The sequence below is a fragment of the Phlebotomus argentipes genome, unplaced genomic scaffold, assembly GCF_947086385.1.
Source record: "Phlebotomus argentipes unplaced genomic scaffold, Phlebotomus argentipes genome assembly contig_10, whole genome shotgun sequence".
Classification (NCBI taxonomy): Eukaryota; Metazoa; Arthropoda; class Insecta; order Diptera; family Psychodidae; genus Phlebotomus; species Phlebotomus argentipes.
In genome coordinates, this window is record NW_026776141.1 from 19,986 (window position 1) to 39,484 (window position 19,499).

A 19,499-nucleotide genomic window follows, 5' to 3' on the forward strand; every position below is an offset into this window, starting at 1 on the left:
TTTATAAAATCCCTTATCGTAAATTTATTCTTGTCTCCAATAAATCTCTTACCACAATATTCGGTTCTAGACAGACACTCTAGAAGAAAACAGTGGCTTTAATATTTGCAGTGCAAATTTTGCACTCACGATCAACGCGGGAAGTGAAAAATTTAATCCCCAAAGAAATGCGCGCACAACACGAAAGACTTCAACGAGGAAGAACACGAAAGAAATTGTGTCACAGGTGAAATGAGAATGAGGCAAGAACGGCAAAAGGAAGATTTGGAGCAGAGCCGCAATGTTCAGGAAATCGCAGTAAAGTAATTTATTGAGACTTTGTGTGCAGCTTTCAAAGCACGTCTTCGTACTTCCTCCCTCTCAATGCAACACAAGCGAAAACGCTGAGGATAATGCGAAACCCTTTGCAATTCTCTGGATTTCTTCAATAAGAAATTTGATATTTCCTAACGCATTTCCTTTATTTTATGGTAATGAATTGTATCTATATAACAATTATGTTCAAATTCTAACGTATTCCTATGTATGTTTTGTACAATATAGAATTCGGACCTTAATGAAGTGATGTTCTTCACATGTCTTAATCTGTTCTTTCTAGCACCTGAGAGAGAATGGAAAATTTCTTATTAACAATATTAATCTCAATTCCTGGCACTCAATCTTATTTACAGCATTTAGGCCATTGTCAACTGTGTACACAGAGCTGAACATCGAAGAGAACACACGGGAGAGAACATTACTCTGCAAGAGCGCGAAGATCATTTTTTTCGCAATGAAGAATGTGCTGAGCTTGCATATGGAATGTCGATTCATAAATTAATCGACATATAAATAAATAAAATATACACCATCTTCTCTCTCTCAACCCTCTCAACGATCGATTCCAATTCGATATATTTATGCTGTGATCATGTAGATTTATAAACAACATTCATATTGGCTACACATACAAATCAACTATAAATTTCCTTCTCTGCGCGGAATTGCGTGTGTAAGAGAGATTCTAAATCAATTTTCATTTGTAAGTAATACTCCCTCCTCGCTTTTTGTGTCTTCATTGGCTCTTTGTGGACATTTCACAATTAGAAAATGATGAATTCCACCATCAATTTTACCTGAGAGACTTCAAATCATAAATTCCACCGGGCAAATCGTTCGCAATTTATGAATTTTCTCATATTCATTCCCGTGAGAAGACAAGTCATTTATAGTCTCATGAATGTGGCACTTCGTGTCACCCCTTCGCGACCCAAAAGATTGATGCTTTATTTACAGATGCGATCATTTGACATTGCGCTGCCGTAGGCTAATTGAATTAGTGGAAGTCAATCAACAGTGTTCAGATATGATTGGTACAGATCGATCTCTTTGTGATCTTGTGGCACGTCCACAATCGCAAAGATCGCTATCGATTAGAATCACTTTCTGACTTAATTATTGCCTTCCGAACTATTTGATTAATGTTCTCTCTCTTTTCTCTCTGTCTTTACGTGATCAATTTCCCACACAATAAACCGATGAAATGGCCAGCAAGAGCTTCCCTTATTTGGCATTCACAGTCGTCCCAGATAATCATCCAACATTCACAAGCAAATCACGATCCTCACATCGTTTAAGATGCAAAATGCGTGTGCGTGCACTAATTACATCATGTAAAAGTGCACATCCAATTTGTCTCAATTTATCTGCAAATTTAGAGGTGCGAGAATCACACTCTGCAATTACCAACCCCATTTCGAGGTTCTTCTCTCCCTTTAGCCACTCGTCTGTATGTCTCTCCATGTAATTTACATTAATTCCCATTCGGATTTACTTTATTGCCCCATGACAAACGAAGAGCAATGTAAATCTACCTCCGCATGAGCGTTACAATTACAATTATGAGTTGCGAATACATCACGTCTTTGGTTAATTGATGTGTCACGCTCACCAACAGAATTCATATCATTCATCTCACTTATTTAATTATTGAACTTCTGCTACAATAATTTCCGATTAAAAGCACAGGTTTATGTGACAGTGTGTACAAAAGCTCAGGTGAAAACCGTCAGATTTACATTTGATGAGCGTGTGAAAAAGACCGAGGAATAGAAAAATGAAGACAAACGAGAAAATCGACAGAAATTATTGAGATGTACGCGGAGAAAAACTCATCTTGTCATGGAGATACTTATTGTCAATCTATCAGGTGCACGGTAAAATGGTGACTGATTAATGATCTGGGCGATGGAGAAGATTTTGAGAAATTATTTACATTCTGCTGATCTTGCTGGTGATCGGAAATCAAACTTCATATTATTTAGCCAACTCACCGCGAGTTGCTCATACATGAATATTGAATGATTTCACCGCGCAATGGATAGTTTTCCACAATTGGACAAAACTAGTCATTGGTGCGCGATCGCCAGGTAAATAATTTTGAATGCAGGCGCGCGCGATTGATGTTCCCTATTGAGAATGAAAAATTTGAAATTAATGTCTCCAATGTGTGACACAAACTTGATATGTTGCCTTTATTCAAAGGCCATCACCATTGCCAATTCAGGCAGTGAGTCTGCACAGAATCATTCACAGTGTTTGTGTGCATACGATGGCAGAAAAAAGCACATAATCACCAGATGAGAAAACTTTAAGGGGGATCGGTAACGTGTTAAATTGTGCCATTTTTGTACACTTCCAGCCATCAGCCGTGATTGGAGTGCGTCTCGTGATTACTTTATATCGCGCCAAGTGTTTTTCAAATGTAAAACACTTTGATGAGATTGAAAACGAGTCGTGTAAATTCCTCCTACATGTATTCTGTCACATATATTTCACAAATATTATTTACTAACGAAGCAATTTTCTTTCCCTCTTTGCTTAGGGGGAGATTTTGTGAGAAAAATACTGATTAATTTGTACATGGAATTGAAGGGAAATTGTACATGCAATTTCTACCTTTTTTATATGGGAGGAAAAGAACTTTTGCATATAAATTTGAGATGGTTAATGAATTGTAAATATGTAGTTTGTGCTATATCGCAAGATAGCCGTTATATTTATAAAATTCGGTCATCAAAATAACCCATCTTTCCCCTACAAAGATGTTTCCAATATCCTTTATGGTCTATAAAGAATGTCATAAGCAAATTATATTTATATTACTGAAGAATTTAATACAACGTTGCGCCCAAAAGGAAATACTTTGAAGAAGAGATGCTCATTTCGTCAAGATTGTGCTAATTTGCAGCACAACAAGCACAGAAAATGTGTATTTCTTGCATTTGCAATGCACGCAATTTAAATATGCATTTGTAACTTTATGTTTATAGTGCTTGAAGCTCCACAAGTCTTCCTAAGCGCATGGGCGATGGGCTCAAACTGTGATTGAGCAAGATATTGAAACCCGCATTTGAGTGCTTTCTGGAGTGATCTCTTGCACACCCATCGAAAATCATCAGTCAGACGAGTGAATAGAACATAGTGTGACACTCAGATGCACGCGAAATGGGGGTGAATTAGTGGTTATGACTGTGAGGTGTGCCCGTATCCATCTCACACACCGCCATTAAAGTACGTGTGTGACACGCAGTCACAATAAGCAGAATTATCATTTTCATGCCCATTTGAGATAAATTGACAGCAATTTAAAATTCACTCTCCCAACAATATTGCATAGCCCGTACAATTTTTCCTAGCCTACGATCAGCGCCATAGAATCTCGACCAGGTTCAATTCAATTGCTGGTTGAGCAGAATTTCTTCCACTCCAATGGACATGGCAGAAGAATTCAACATGAGTTAATTACAGATGTTACGTTTTTTCCTCCACGTCAACCAATCAACACATTTCTCAGCGATTCACAGTGACAACACGGGAGAGTTTCTCATCATAATCTCATGATGTGAGACTCACTTTTATCTGGCGATCATATGAAAAAGTGCTAATATCGCCAATCACGCATACACCTTTGTCACGATTTCCTCTCTGGCATTTATCTTACTCATTTCATGTATTGATTATTGATCACTTGATTGATTTGTGACCACATGAGAAAACCACACTTTTTCCTGAGCTTAAATAGCTCAGCAAATATTTTATCAAATCATAAACAATCTGAATGGCGAGGAGGCACAAGAAAAAGGAGGCATTCAATGCGATCGCAATTGAAGTTCACTCAATAAATCCATCAGACATTTCTCTCCTTAACTCTAAAAGTGTCCCCGCACTTGTAAGTCGGCTAAATGACTCTCTCAACTGGCTGCTGGAGCGCACCAATTAAGATTTCGCACAAAGACCACGTATCACATGTGTCGAAAGAGAGAAAATTGAGTGGAAAAAAGGCGATCACCCAGTAAATAAATAACTCTCAAAACTTGCCACTTGTCACACACACAAATTGAACAACATTTCGCGTGTTCTTGCGCGGAGGAGCTGGAGGTTTTTCCCAGAGTGCGCGCAATCGGGGAAAATGGCTCTTGAGAGACAACTTGTTGGATTTATTTATCGCGCACACCACGAAGGAGATGACTTGACTGCCAAAGGCCCGCAATTCGCGAAAAGATAGCAAACGTTCGCGCGCGTTACAGCGACTCCTTTTATCGCGGCTCTTCCACTCTCTTGTCCACCCAGGTGAGTATGTCGAAAAAAGACGAGCAAGGGGGAGACCTATGAGCTCGCCAACTGATGTGGAAAAGGTAGTCAATTGCACTAAAGTGTTCAGCAATTTTGTGAAAGAGAGAGTCACTCATGCGTACACCGAAATAGCAACTTGGAGACCATCCAGCGATCGAGAACGAATGCTCGCTCCGACCAACCAGTTACCAGGCCATGTTGTTGATTAGCGGTTGGCCAGCAACGGCCAAAGAGCTTCTCGAGTCTCACCACGCTCACCACAATCCCATGTCTCAGTCCCCATCTGTATATCCGCTCAGACTAATGCCTAGCCACAGGGTGTCGCGAATGCGATGCCGCGCTCGCGATAGCGTAGCGGAAACGTCATGATGAGAGTCCCATGGGAAATTAATCAGGTAATTGATGATCAGCTTGACGGAAAAGTCGATAGTGCAAGAGTGCATTGGGGCATCAAATGTAATGGATATACTATGGAATTATTGCGAATATCTCCTGACACTCAATAATAATGAAATCAGCTTAATGTGGCATTAGCCACAGAAAATGTCTCTAAACATGGTACAAAATGAGAGAACAAATGAAAGAAAACAAATAGCTCTTACTGCACAAGAAGTGGAAATCAAGTCGACGAATGATAACAGCAAAAGTGAGTGCAAATGATTAGGAGAGAGCGGGGAAATTTGAAGGCAAATTGTCACAGCTAGGAGAGGTTTTAACTTCTAGAAATAATCTGGTGATTCAATGCGGTTTAATTAAAAAAAACTATCTCGATTAACTTTTAAAGCAAAGGAAACAAATAATGAGCATTTCTCATTTCCATAATCTAGTAACAAAAATATTCGTTATGTATTCAGGCTACGAAATGAGTTCTTAAGATGAAAGAAAATATCTATCTAAATAAAACATAACACTTCAAAATTGCATCTTTTATATTTTCTACATAATTTCAACTAAATCAAGTACATGAAGCTCTAGGAGTAACCAAAAGGTATAAGAAAATCCGAGCAAACTCATATGATCAGCAATCCAACAGTTGACTGTTGAGACTAAGCGAAGAAATGGACGGCAACACAATCGATAAATGAAAACCTACAGATGATCGAGTTGTATTTAATAGCGCAGCAATAAGAGACACTTACAAGTTGCTTCAATTGATATGAAATTATTTCCATTTTATACTCCTTGTTCTTTGCCTTTTCTTCTTCTGCACAATCGCCTGTGCACAGTGCACACCTCGTGATAAAGCCTCTCATTTCCTCTCTACAATACTTCTCGCCGTGATCTTGCTCAGTGACGATGATCTTTGGGTTTATTGTCTCCTCATCACATAGGTCCAGTACAATAGCATTTTCAACATCACTTGCCGCACGTCTGCCAGCATTCCGAGCAGCATTGCGGGTGTTTCTCATTGAGTGATCATACACGTGAAAATCGCGATCGACAAGTGTCCCGCGCATTGTGAATAAGAATATGGTTAATATGGCACAAGAGTGCGCAATGTTGAGAGTTTCTGAGTTTGATTGGAAGTGTCTTGCCGAAATAAATTACTCTGTCTTTTACATGAAATTTCAGTGGGGAGATATTTGCCGTCTAAGTGTGCAATCACCTGTGAGTCTGCATAAAATAACGGCGGTGTTATTGGCTCCACATCTGCATTATGCAATGCATTCGCAACACTTTAATGGCTTGTATGCACAGTAGATTATGGCGGGAGAATAGTGATCACCAATCAAAGCTTTTGGCCGATCAGAGGGGATTGTTTGGAGAGTGATTTTGGTGCCGCTTCCATCGACATGCCATTGCAATCGAATGGTGACAACAAATGACTCAATTTTCACTCACTTAATTGCAATATTATAGGCCTGAACTAATGAAGCGTGAGGGCATTTAAATGTCTGTAATTTTCAACTTATCACAAAATCGAGCTCTAATGAGCTCAGGCGTTTTTTTTCGTCTCTGCCGAGGCAACCTGTGGCAATCACCTTAAATTTCACGCAAAATATTCACTTCACCAAGATAAATGTGTATATTTTTCATGGAGAAGTATTTTGACATGTCTTTTAGATAAGCATTCAAACCACTCTCGTGGTCGTCACCGCCTTGGACATCATCCGCAAGTCCATTGGCATTCCAGTCAATTGGATAGTAAGAAGTGATTGCACGCATTAAGTCAATTTACTGGCGAAGCTGGACGGCGAAATATTGTGCGTTGATTGATTTGTGGGTAGGTTTTTCCAAGCTAGAGGGATTTTTGCTGAAGGGCAAATTTAGAACAACATTGGCGATCATGAGCGATTGTGGTGCTTTGACATTCTTTGGCGAATTATTGCGCCAACAATTAAACTGTATACAACTCGTGCCTTATCGCTATCATGCGCACCACATATCATATTCACCATTGACGTCAATGGGAGCTCCACTGTGCTAAGGTCCGATACACCGGGCGATTATGTGCGCTGGTTTCTTTAATTATTAAGAACACGATATAGTGAAAATACCATTTAGATTAGATTAAATTAGTTTATAAGGAGTGTTCTTGGGGCGACTTTGAAGGCATAGAGACATTGAGTCTCCTGGAATTTGTTATAAATCAAACCATTGATCATGATCACGACTCTCACGTCGTCAATTCAATTGAGACATCATGTGGCCTCATGCACGGCCTATAAAGTGAGCTCAGGTGAACTTTGGGAGCTGAAGTGCGTGGATAATATGCTCGTCATGATCATGTCATCACTCAATGTTCACAAGAATTTCCACGTAACACTCTCTTTCTCTCTCTTTGCCCAGCCAGGAATTCTGCGGCAAGAAATGCTCACGTTTCACCGCTTAATTTGAAACTTTCTGCCCATGGGTAGAAAAAGTTCAGAAGGCGGACACGATTTCATTTTGAGATTAGTGATCTTTCGGATGCTGGAAGAATTTCGCATTGCCTAATCGATGTGCAATCACTCCATTAGAATTATTGCCAGGACTGTGAGCATATTTTTAACTCTTTCTCATGGTGAGAATAGCAATTTTATTAATTAATGGGATGAAAACACACCAACCAGTCGCCAGTGTTTTGTACTGCTCTGAAATAATTAGTTGTGGATGGCATGTGCTTAATCAATTGCGACCCTTTATATCTTTGACAACATGCGGCTGCACGAGTCACCACAATTAACAATACCGCCTTTTTTGCAACACTCGCCATCTAGCAGGACGATGTGCAGAAAATGCCCGTTAATAGTTAAGTTATGATCTAACTAAATATATAAACTGGAGTATGCATAACACTCCTCTAGAATCACAACGGCTTTTTCAAGAGCTGCAAAATCTCACTGGGAATCAGGACGCGAAGCGTCTTGTTGAATTGCACACACGGCGACTCTTAATTGCAGGAATTTCATAATTAATAAACAAATTTAATTTAACCGCGATCAACACCGAACGGGCGACTCTCATATAAATCACTGTCCATGTTAATAAATCGGCATTCATTACGTAGATTAGACCAATACATGGCTTGCAGTAAACATGTGGATTAGCCGTACAGTCCAACGTGCTAGTTAAAATACCCCAATTTCCTGCAGCATTTCACTAAGCCAATCACTTATCTTTTTCTCCAACCAAACAACCAATTGTGAGAGTGATTATAATTGAAAAAGTGACTTTTTTGTCTCCCAACTGAACCTGTTAAGATAAATTATCTTCATTAATTTCACTCAGAAGACAGTGGGATATTTAAGGTGGCAAAAAAGTGTTATTTTGCACCAAGAAGCACGGCGGAAAATACTGATCATTTCATTCAATTTACAGCTTCTCTTAACATTAAGATTGTCCGACTGAAAAGCAAGATTGATCGCCTGAAAATCTGCAAAACCACATGAAATTGAACTACAAATTATTGGCTTTCAGTCCCTTTAAAGTTATTGATCTTCATGAGTCATAATGCATAATTATTCAGCGTCGGGAATGGAAAAGTGTGAGCCGTCGCAGAAATTCACACGCGATAAGTTATAAAACAATTAAGGTCAATGCTTAATACATATTTTGAGTAATTGATTAAATACAGTGCGGTGTCTTTACTTGTAATTTATTGGTCCCTTTGTTTCGCTATCATTCAAGCAATACTTGTAAATCACAAAATTAGTACATTACGACTGTGGACGTATTTAGATATCAACTTGCATAGCTTTGTTGAACAGTTGTGACGCTAGTTCTGCGAATGATCATGACAAATTGAGATTGTTGCGTTGATAAGCGATACAAGGATGAGTGGAAAAAAGACCTTTTGCTGTGTTGTGAGACCATTTAATTCCCACTGGAACACAAATTGTCATCGAACTTCAAAGAAAAAAACGCGGAGAATGACGCAAATAGCGACCATAAACATTGAAGAGCAAACTGTTTACCGTCAGAATCGACTGCCCTCCCACCACACCTAAATATCGAGTGGAAAAATTGTCAATGGCCAGAGATTCTGCAAGGCAAGTTTTCTGTGATCACAGCTGCAAAATGTTATTTCTACTAATTACTCATTCAATGGCATGCCGAACGTGTCACAAGTGAATTGTTTCGTGTCTCGAAATTTTTCTTTTCATGATTAATTTATGAGGAAGTTTTGCAGATTCAGCTTGGCCATATATGCATTGGCTCTGACGTCAGTTATTCCCCGACTTTTATCGACTTTCTCACAGATTTCAGAGCAGATAAAATATGAGTTTCAACTCAAATTTTCCATAACAGCTTCCCTCAACTGCGCGCTTATCTCACAAATGAGGAGTGCAATTTCCACGTGGGACAATTTCTTGAGCTAAATATACGAGAGCACACATTTCCAACTTCATAATGATATTTTCATGCCACTCAGAGAGAATCACAGAGATAAGGATAAGGAATCACAGTTGAATTTTCATCAACAGATAAGGCACCGTCTTGTACGTAAATGTACACTCGAGTCTCATGGTTAATACAACAGGTTAAGCTCTCATCGCATTGGGAATATTTGCTTTTATCCGTTGACATAGAAAAAACACAGGTGAGATCGCGCTAAGAACTCACTTTACACACGGAATAATGGCTGAATTTTCTTGTCAAGAAGAAGAAATAGTTTTTGTGAGAACAAAAATCTTCTTTCTTTCTTTCTTTGAATAGAGAAAAGCAGTCACAATTGCGAAATGTGGAATTTCTATATTTTACAAAAAAAAAATGGTCTCTTCTAATAGGATATTTTTGTAGTGAGCAGACAGTGAATTTTAAAATAAGCCACATTGGGTTGGTTCTAATTAAACAGGATCACGTATGAGTGTGTGGAGTTTCCGAAAAAAATATCCGTAAAGGTGGTCCTTTTTGTGAAAAATATACTTTTACTTTATCTTATATCAACATTTAGAGAAAATACTAAGATATTCAGGACCACTAACGCTGATAAGAAGTGCGGATGTAAAGGAGATTATAGTAATAATTTCATTTAAATTTGCATTATAAAGTCTTATTATCAACTTTCTTTAGTCTTAATACAAGTTCACAGAAACACGCAAAAGAACAGTTTTGCTATAAAAATTTAACAAAAACAATCCCATTTATTATTCAAATTCTTGTCACATACATATAAGGCTTTTCAGTTGATAAAATAAGAAGACAACGTGTAATGCTACAAATTAAGATTACTATAAAATACAAGTTATATCGATCGATAGAGTGTGCGAAAGCAAGATTATTTGTTATCTTATTATTCCTGCCACACAATCGAAAGCAGTTTCGCAACAGGGTAAATATTGTGAGATATTCAATAAATTTCTTCTATTTACACAGGGATTACTAAACCATATTACTCACATATCTGTATTTGCTCGGCACAATGGAATGTACATGCGGTGGCGCGCGAGAATAACAAAAATTTAAATACGCTTAATAGCATATTACCTTTCCAGGTTGTTAATTACGTAAATGGTCCACTCGCAAATGGGGCCCGACAAGTGAAATTCGCCTCAATATCGGGAATTGTGGGCGAACTGGAGGGACTTATTGGCACATGGCAATCGTAGCGATGGTGTGCATCAGTGTTTCAGCGGAAAAAACTAAACCCCATTCAATTTCAGGCTGTCGTGTGTTTAGCAAAGCGAGACCGAATGACGTCAATGCCTTATTCAAAATTAATCTAACAATAACCTCCTCTCGCGCGGCAGCACTTAAATGGAGAGGAGTTATCCCACATTTTCACTGATGGTCGACAGAATTGATGGCCCAGAGAGTATAAAGTGATCAAGAGGAGGCTGATGTTGGCGATGGGAAACACACTGATTATGGCGATTACGGCAAATTTATGCGACGATGTGAGAAGAGAGACTCAACAAAAGACTTCTTGTGCGATTTGCGAGAACTTCAAAGTGTAGCAGAGCCAGTCATTCACATCCAGCGAACGCAGATGGGTTAATGAACAGAAGACAATGGCAAGATTGCCATCATTAGCGCAGGAAATGCCACATAGAAGAGTGAAACATGAAAAATTTCACACAAAATCAATCCACAGTGTTTTTTTCCTTTGATTTATTTTCAAATGAAAATCCATATATTTATAATTTTAAATCACAATTTTTGCCCATAAGAAACACCTTATAGTTCATCGCTCTTTTTCTGTAAAATACCATAAAGAATATTATAAAATTATTTCTTACAATAGACGCTCTTCAGCTCAGAACCTTCCTTTTCTTCTTCTGCCACACACCATTTATTGCACGATTGTGTGATCATAAATCTGATTATCATATTTGTCACCGAGTGTTGTCGGCAAATTCTCACATTGTTTCATATTAATCGGCGATAATGTTAATTAATTGAGGCGAAGGAATTCTAGTTTCATGGTTTGATTTGCGAATAATTTTTCATGTTTAATTCTCAATATTTAAATGCTTTTTAACAAAATACTGTGAATTTCGGTCCCACAACAGTTTTCCTTTCTTCCTAAAATACTCTCATTTTCTATCTTCTATTAATTTACTAATTAATTGTATTAATGATGGAAACATTATGTCTAGCTTTCACATTCCTTTTGTGACCACGCGGATTAACTATCTCTCAAGTATACAAGAAATAAAGTGCAGAATGAGGCAATTAATGAGCAGAAAATTCACTGAGCACGAAAGTAAAGTTGATCATTCAGTAAGAGGAAAAAGTCACTCGTTTTGAGAAAAATTATGCGCATTGTTTTTTGTATCTTTGTCACTCATATTTCTCACCTGAAACACACCACAATTGCCTCACTCTGTGGTGGTATCTTAAAGAAAGAGAAGATCAGCATAAATTTGATGATAGAATAATTCTTAGACAAATAATTTGTCTCCCAATCAAATTATTGCTTATAATCCGAATGACTCACTATAAATATTCTGAACTTTCTTTTTCTTTGAAAGCACATCGGATGAATGAGATTTATGGCAAATGATCTCGCGAAAGAATTAGCACAGCGCGGAGTCTGCAAATAAGGAAATAGCGTCAGCTCATGTCTCAATTGCAATTAACATGCGGCCGAGGAGACAATGGCACTGACGTCAGAGTCGGAGTGCAGCGAATTGCGATCTCTCTTCGCAGATTGCGTGGCAGGCGATCAAGGAGAGCGGTCTGATCGCGTGGGTGGATGAAAAGTGGTGCTCAAGATCAATTGAAATGATTGAAACAGTCGCTGTGCGTGGGGCGCGATCACCCCACGCACCATGGAAATTCTCACACTGAACTCTCTTCCTCTCTTTCAACACTCCAGGGAAGACCTAAGCATCGTTGCCACTCACCTTCTTGTGCTCACGCTTGGGCGCGCGGAAGGAGTCCTCCTCGTCCCCGCTGAGTGTGGAGCACGTGGAGCAGTCAGATATCTTGCGCTCGGGCATCGTGAGCCCACCCTGGCCGTAACTGTACTCGCATCCGTCCAAGGTGCTGATGTGGCTGCCGCAGTAGTTGAGATTGCTGCACGATGAGGCGGCGCTCACGTCTGAGAATGCATCCCCGTCGCCGCTGCTGCGTCGCCTCTGCTGGCGACGGAAGTACTCGATCTCCTCCAGGGTGATGCCGCACATGATGTCATCAGAGTAGTCGGACACCACTACTGAGGGTGTCCTGACGTAGCGCACCGTGTGCCCATCATCTCCGTCACTGAGGAAGCTCTGAGCGGATTCTCGGCGAGAGATTGAAGCCTCAGTGGCGGAATCATCGGCCCCCGGGCCAGGAATCTCAATCACCTGCGCCTCAAGGATCATTTTACTGGGCACATTGTGCACCTGGGTCTCGCCAGACACGCCGACGGCGGGGACGTCGCAACAGTTCAGGAATGCTGGCTCCGCGAGTGGCAACAGCGCCGGCCGCAGGGGAATGTCCGTCACGGTGAGTGTCATTCGCCTCACAGTGTTGACTGGTGGCTCGTGATCTTCCTCCAGACCGAGCGCCGAGTCTGAGCTGGAAGATCGCACAACTTTGTCTCGCCTCGAGCTGCGTCCCTTCAACTCATCATCATCACTGGAATAAGGGCTCTGGTGTGTGGAGCAGCCTTCATCCGAGAAGGGACTCCTATTGAGAGTGACCCTTTCGCACGTCTCTGTGTCAATCTCCTTGACGGGAGTCTTCTTGGTACCCTGTAGAAGCACCTCGGGGCTCATCTCCTCCTGCCGCTTGTGGATCATTGCTGTATAGAGCTGAATGAGGCGCTCAACGCATGGATATTTGGAGTCACCAGGGCTTTCCTCGTCGATCGCACTGGGAAAATCTCGTCGGTAAACCACAGTCTTCCTCTGACGACGACTCGATCCCGTATCACTGCTCAGCTCAAGCTCTGTTGCTCTACTACCGCGCACATCCACTGTCTTTCCGTGACTGCTAGCAGCGGCCTTATCTGCCCCACTGTCGAGCCCCACCAGCCGATGCTGCTGCCACTGACGCGCTTCAGCCCACATGTGCAAATCGCCGTGTGTCACCGGTGATCCTCCCACACCCGCTCCTCCGGGCCCTGCCCGGCTCTCTGCCCAGATACCCGCTGACGTCAATCTGCTGCACACCTCATTGGCGGTCATTTCGTCGCCACTCTGCGAGACCTCACACTCATCGGACTCCCTGATGGGCAGCTCACTTCCGGAGATAGACACTTGGCGCTGGATCGTAGAGCTGTTAAGGATAACTCTCACGTTACGAATTTCCCTCGAATCAGTATAAATTTTCAATCATTAAATTTCAAACTTGAAACTCTCGGTGAAATTCAAGGTGGAAAAGGTTTTACAGTGAAGAGCAAAAGTGTTCCATCAAAACATTAATATGTAAAATCTGTAAGTCAACAAATTTTTTTCTCTATATATAACTTTCCTCCTTATCAATTTATATTCAGAAGATGTGGGGAACTGTAATCTGTGTGTTCCTACAATAACAACTTTTAATGTTGATGAATACTGCTTATCAAATCAGAGGCAATTTTTAACACTAGAATTCCATGTAAAGTCTCTCTATGCTCAGCGAAAACCATGATTAAGCACTCGTTTTCATTAGTTTATGTGTAGGTTGATATTTCTGGGAACTGTTTGGGTTGTAAGCCAATAGGAAAGAGGTGACATGTCATTACATTAAGGACGAAAGCTACGCCGTATGAATATCTGCTAAATTCACCTCTGTGTAGAGAAAAGGACATCATTCGTGATCCTCATGCTCTAATTCTTCTCATGACGCTTTTTACTTCTATAGCCGATTACGTGGTATTTCTCTAGATAAGGAATTTCAGCTTATGAATGTCGTACAATTTTCCTCTCAATCTGTTTCTACAAGGCATTTATCATCCTTATTCAAACTCGGCTAATGCGGAGCACGAGAGCCATGCTCATTTTGTCGATGATAAGAAGAGCAGATGTTAGGCGTCTCTTCCGATTGTGGGAGGATCTTGGGCAGCTGCGCATCTATCTTTCAGGCTGAGTATCGCTGGAATGTGCCGATGCCCCGTGACCCGTGATAGGCATGTGAGTGTATTGGGCGCAACAATGGACTCAAATTTCATCATGTGCGGGGAAGCTGAGCGGCACTGGGGCATGGCAGGATCGCATTCGCGAGAAGGGCAGTGACTTGTCCCAAAATACTGAATCAACATCCCCGAAGGAGGAGCGAACGCGAAGATCTTCTGGCATTGCGAGAAGTGATCGTTCGGTTGTGGTGATAAGCTATCTGTTAGCACTAGCGGGAGTGCGACTCTGGCATACGATAGTGACCACTCAGCTGGTGATCAGCCAGTCGCACAGTCCTTGGCCAGTGTGTCTGGGTGCATCGTCGTGGACTATGGCGCGAACCATGGCGCTTCACAAGATAGTTCTTTAATGGCGCGCTATGGAAGTGAATAATCTCCTCATCTTCTGGCTGATCTGCGTGGCCTCCGTGAGTTCCTATCGTCAGGCCAGGCAATCACCCGCCATCTTCATGGATAACAGCCTACCCAAGGTAACTGGCTGCTCCAACTGCAATTTGCATGACGATGAGGTAGCGCTACGCATCGAGTACGTGAAGGATCAGATCCTACAAAAGTTGCGCCTCAAGGAGCGCCCCAATGTCTCGCGCAGTTCCCTTCCTCGTCCCATACTCGAAGGCATTATCAGCCAACGCGAAAACCTTGACGACAGCGAGAATTCACTCAACCGTCACGTTCACGATGACTTCTACGGTAAAACAACACAAAAGATCATCTTTCTGGAAGAAGGTGAGTGTCATCATGCGATCATCATCCGATTCCCTGTCTAAACGATTTAACTGTTCGTCCGGCTGGCAGATCGCCGTCTCTGCAGTCGCGATGCGCAGTGCTTTTCCTTCCAGATTCCCAGCGATGTGTTGTCTGCTGAGGTGGAGCAGGCCACCTTGTGGCTGTACAAGATGCCTGATTCACTTGATTCGCACAATCAGACCTTCGTGATATCAGAGATGGCACACTGGGATCCTGCCCGAAAATTTCCCAAGCGCAATCCTCTGGCCATTCACGAGACGTCCGTTGGCGAGGGATGGGTTCGCGTTGGTCTACGTTGGGCCATGCGACGATGGGTGGAGCACAACGAATGGCGCCATGTTTTACACGTTGTCTGCAAGACGTGCGCCTTCGGCGGTGTCGCCGCAGAGCCACCAAGACATCCGTTCATCGTGGTCGATGTGACTCCGGCCGGCGGTCGTCGCGTGAGACGTAACATTAACTGCAGTGCTGGCGTTACAGATTGCTGTCGAGAGCGTCTGTACGTAGATTTTGCAGACATAGAGTGGGATGATTGGATAATTTATCCTCCGGGTTATCACGCCTATTTCTGCAGAGGCTCTTGCGCCTCTGTGGCAACCATAGCACAAGGATCGCATCACAACTACGTCATAAGGGTGAGTTTAGAGTGGAATATTTGAATAGTGGAATGACCTACAATTTAATCTAGAATTCATAAAACTTGTGATCTGTTTATCCATCTCGTAGAAATACATGATGCGTCATCAACAGCAGTCACGCACGCTTAAGTTAACGCCTTGCTGCACGGCAACGGAATTCTCGGCCCTGCAGCTCTTTTATCTCGACAGCAACAACACGGCCACACAGAAGGTGCTGCCCAATATGATAGTCGAGGGCTGTGGCTGCATGTGACGACCCAATTCGTATTACTAATAGTTGCAAATTCACGACAAATATATAGGGTATTTATTGCATAGAGACAAGTTTAACTCTTCACTGTAACTCAATTCCAGTATTTATGACGTGCAATTTCACACATTTTATCAATGTTATTTTAGACATCCTACGTAAGTTCATATTACAAAGTGGGATTATGAAAAAAACATCCAGAAATCCAAGAATAGACAACTTTAATTAAATTCGAGGGAAATCCATTCGACATCATTGACAATGGTTCTGTAAGTCACACCGTGATCAATGAATAACACGCCAGGGGAGGATCAGTTCCCCAAAATCACGTTACGCCATGTCTTTGCGATGGTCGAAATCGTCGAAATCACTCATCACCGTTTTTCAACGTCTTGTTGATCGCTTTGTATAAAAACCAGGTGATTTTTTATGGCGTTATTTTTGGGGAGTCGCACGAATTGTGCGGAATTGACGCAAGTTGTGGTTTGGCAGAGTGGAAAAAGCATTGCTCTCTCTCTGTGTTTACTATAAGCGTATAAACAACAACTTGTACACACAGAGGAGATGATCATGAGAATTGCAAATTGTTCCATTCTGGCCCGCTTTATTGAGCGTGACGAAAGTCGCTACTCACCTGTTGTTCTTCACTTTGGCTCGAATTAGCAAATCGCCGAGATTATTCGTGTCAGTGGGCAATGATCGCTGGCGGTGATGATGCAGATTCCTCGGCTGGCCACTTCTTCTCATATTTCACCACAAATCATGATCAATCTGAAATGAAGACAGAACCGCTGGTCATGTCTCTATCAAATTGCATGTACAAGTTATGATCACTCCTCGTGATTGTCGTAATTCAAACATGCTGTAACTGATCACTGTGGACACCTTCTCAGATGACACCGATCACGCGCGCGCACTTAATCCCCATGCAAGGTGGCAAGATTTGAGACCAGAATTATATGTGGATTCTGGATGCATCAGAACCACTCATCGGGTGTCGCGATGGAGCAAAAGCGCGGTGTGAATAAGTGTAGCATAAAAAATTATTTCCACTGGCTGTCATGGATGTGGGTCAATGTTTCGCTAAATGCACACACGGTGTGTCGTTCAAGGCTCGCTTTACACTCAATGAAGCAAGAAAAAGGCATTAAATAGACACATTCTCGTCAGGTACGTTTGTCACTTGACTCTCGCCAATATTGTGCGCGATTTGGATTTTGGAGTTGTGCACAGAGAGAGACTCACCGATCGTGATGATAGGGCGTCGTGGCGAGAGAGAATCGTGAAGTAGGTGTTAAGTAATAAATTAAATAATCACTCTTTTTCTCCAACAATCTCCATATATCTCAATACTGTCCATATATTTCACATGAATAGAGGCGTTACACAAATAAACTCTGCGCCACTTTTGCTTTCCCATCGCAGCCCCATTAGTCAATATTCATATTCGCTGTACATCTTATTCATCATCTCCTTGCGAAGCAGCCTCAACTCTACTTTCATTGACAGTCTTCACCAGAGATTGGAGAACACAAACGGGCTGGAATAAAATTTTTCGCACTCTGGCGTGACTTGGAAAATTCACTGCATTAGAAACTGTGTTCTTATCATTACTTTTATAGTGTTTCATATAGTGATATTACTTTCTGATTACCGACAAATTTTAGTATACTCTACTGACTAAAGTACAAAAATTCTGTTCACATGTTTTCTCCACAGATAACGAACTAGAACTTTGGAGCCAACATGTGATTCCACAGATCTGGTAAATGACTAAACATATGTATGTATCTTCTCAATGGACTTCCAGTACATCTTGAGAACAAGATTCTCTATTTTAATACAATTTTATTTCAAATTCTCGTTCACATTGACCAAAATGCCTCAAAATTAAGATCAAAATATTAAAAATCATGCAATAATAAACAACTTTTAGAACAAATTCTCAGATCAATTTTAGTTTTAAAAAAAATTAAGCATTTGACATATTAAATTGACTGCAAAATACCCAATTTACTCATTTTTATTTCAGTTTCTAAGTGTGACGAGCAAGGAGAAATTTTGAGTTTGCGGATTATTTTTGATACTATTAAGAACTTATACTTTCTTAATAAATATCACGCAAATATTTGACGATGTTTATGTAGTATTATATTATAATACAGAATTAGTAGTCCGTTTAAGTTGAATATTCAATTATTCGATGCTCGGCTGTGAGAATAACAGTTGATTCAACAGTCCATTGAACACATTTCACTATCACCTCATGAAGTGATCTCCCCTTTGAAGACCCCATCAATGTCAATGTTGTTTTGAATTGGTAGAAAAAAATTTGAACACTCAAGGAAGATAAAATGGGCAATATACTCGAGTCACAGTTACTATTGCATGAAGGAAAAGAACGATAAAAGGTCAGCAAAAAAGACTCTTTATTGCGAGAGAACACACTTTGAATGCCCCCCCCCCCCCTCCCGACTCAGCGTCTCTCTCGCGCGGATAATCGTGGATCATGGCTGAGGGAAGTAAGAGACGAGAGGCGAGCATGAGACGTGGAGACCGGGTGAAAAAATATCAAATAAAATATGAGCGGCGAGTGTGTGAGAATTATCAAAAACGATGACGTGCGCAAAGAATGGGACAAAAGGATGAAAAAATAATAAGTATTGCAGCACATTTGAATGTGATCAAGTGGCAGAGCAGAGACTGAAAGCTCTTACGGCAAAAGTTGCCTTGAGTAATTATTTATTTTCTCTTCTCGAGCTATCCAAAGTTGAGGCGCGCATACCTTTTCTGGAAGCTGCTTTTCCACGTCGATCGATCACTGATCACCATTTCCATACTGCTCTCGTCAATGCCTTGCCACGCATCGTGGATCTTTCACTCGTGATTTATGTATGAGTGTGGATGGAATAAAAAAAAAACTGCACACAGTCACTTTAGAGCGCGCGCACTTTATCAAACTCTATTTTAGTGGTGTTTTTGCCCACTGATAACTGTTCACTTGATCTCAAATTCATCCACCGATGCATGCACCATCCAGTGCGAGGACAAGGCGATATTTATCATTCCAAAAGAGACACACTCAGAGAGGGCAATAGAGTTGAAAAAATAGAGACAATATTGTAAATTGACGCGACGTCACTGGTAAATAGTCGAAGATCACTAAAAAGACGGCGGATTTTTCCACTTGTATACACTCTTGTTGAGCCAATTGGACAGATAGATATCGCAGAGTATCTTGCACAGCACTGAAAGTCGCACGACAGATCACTCATCCGAA

The 19,499-nt window shown here is 41.1% G+C and overlaps 2 protein-coding genes across 3 annotated transcripts; one reads left to right on the forward strand and one right to left on the reverse strand.

The window, feature by feature from the left end:
- Positions 1-10,136: 10,136 nt before the first annotated feature.
- Positions 10,137-19,418, reverse strand: LOC132265105 (uncharacterized). 2 transcript variants are annotated; one of them, XM_059765635.1, is made up of 4 exons: positions 19,005-19,418; positions 16,854-16,990; positions 12,387-13,746; positions 10,137-10,981 (listed from the first exon to the last, which is right to left on the reverse strand). In XM_059765635.1, the coding sequence occupies exons 2-4, from the start codon at positions 16,964-16,966 to the stop codon at positions 10,949-10,951; spliced, it is 1,506 nt and encodes a 501-aa protein (XP_059621618.1). In that variant the 5' UTR covers positions 16,967-16,990; positions 19,005-19,418; the 3' UTR covers positions 10,137-10,948. The 2 variants fall into 2 exon arrangements, with proteins under 2 accessions (XP_059621618.1, XP_059621706.1); XM_059765723.1 differs by lacking the exon at positions 10,137-10,981 and having other exon boundaries at positions 11,131-13,746; positions 19,005-19,408.
- On the forward strand, positions 13,925-16,633 carry LOC132265372 (inhibin beta B chain). The gene is made up of 3 exons (XM_059766040.1): positions 13,925-15,310; positions 15,380-15,966; positions 16,058-16,633. Exons 1-3 carry the CDS (start codon positions 14,944-14,946, stop codon positions 16,220-16,222), a joined length of 1,119 nt encoding a protein of 372 aa, XP_059622023.1. The 5' UTR covers positions 13,925-14,943; the 3' UTR covers positions 16,223-16,633.
- Positions 19,419-19,499: the final 81 nt, after the last annotated feature.

Excerpts from the sequence above, each read along its gene's own strand:
- LOC132265372 (XM_059766040.1), top strand. The coding sequence starts at position 14,944 with ATGGAAGTGAATAATCTCCTCATCTTCTGGCTGATCTGCGTGGCCTCC. Across the intron at positions 15,311-15,379 it reads GATCATCTTTCTGGAAGAAG|ATCGCCGTCTCTGCAGTCGC; the intron begins GTGAGTGTCATC and ends TCCGGCTGGCAG. Across the intron at positions 15,967-16,057 it reads ATCACAACTACGTCATAAGG|AAATACATGATGCGTCATCA; the intron begins GTGAGTTTAGAG and ends TCCATCTCGTAG.
- LOC132265105 (XM_059765635.1), bottom strand. The coding sequence starts at position 16,966 with ATGAGAAGAAGTGGCCAGCCGAGGAATCTGCATCATCACCGCCAGCGA. Across the intron at positions 13,747-16,853 it reads GCCAAAGTGAAGAACAACAG|CTCTACGATCCAGCGCCAAG; the intron begins GTGAGTAGCGAC and ends TATCCTTAACAG. Across the intron at positions 10,982-12,386 it reads CCAAGCGTGAGCACAAGAAG|TTCTCGCAAATCGCACAAGA; the intron begins GTGAGTGGCAAC and ends TACACTTTGAAG.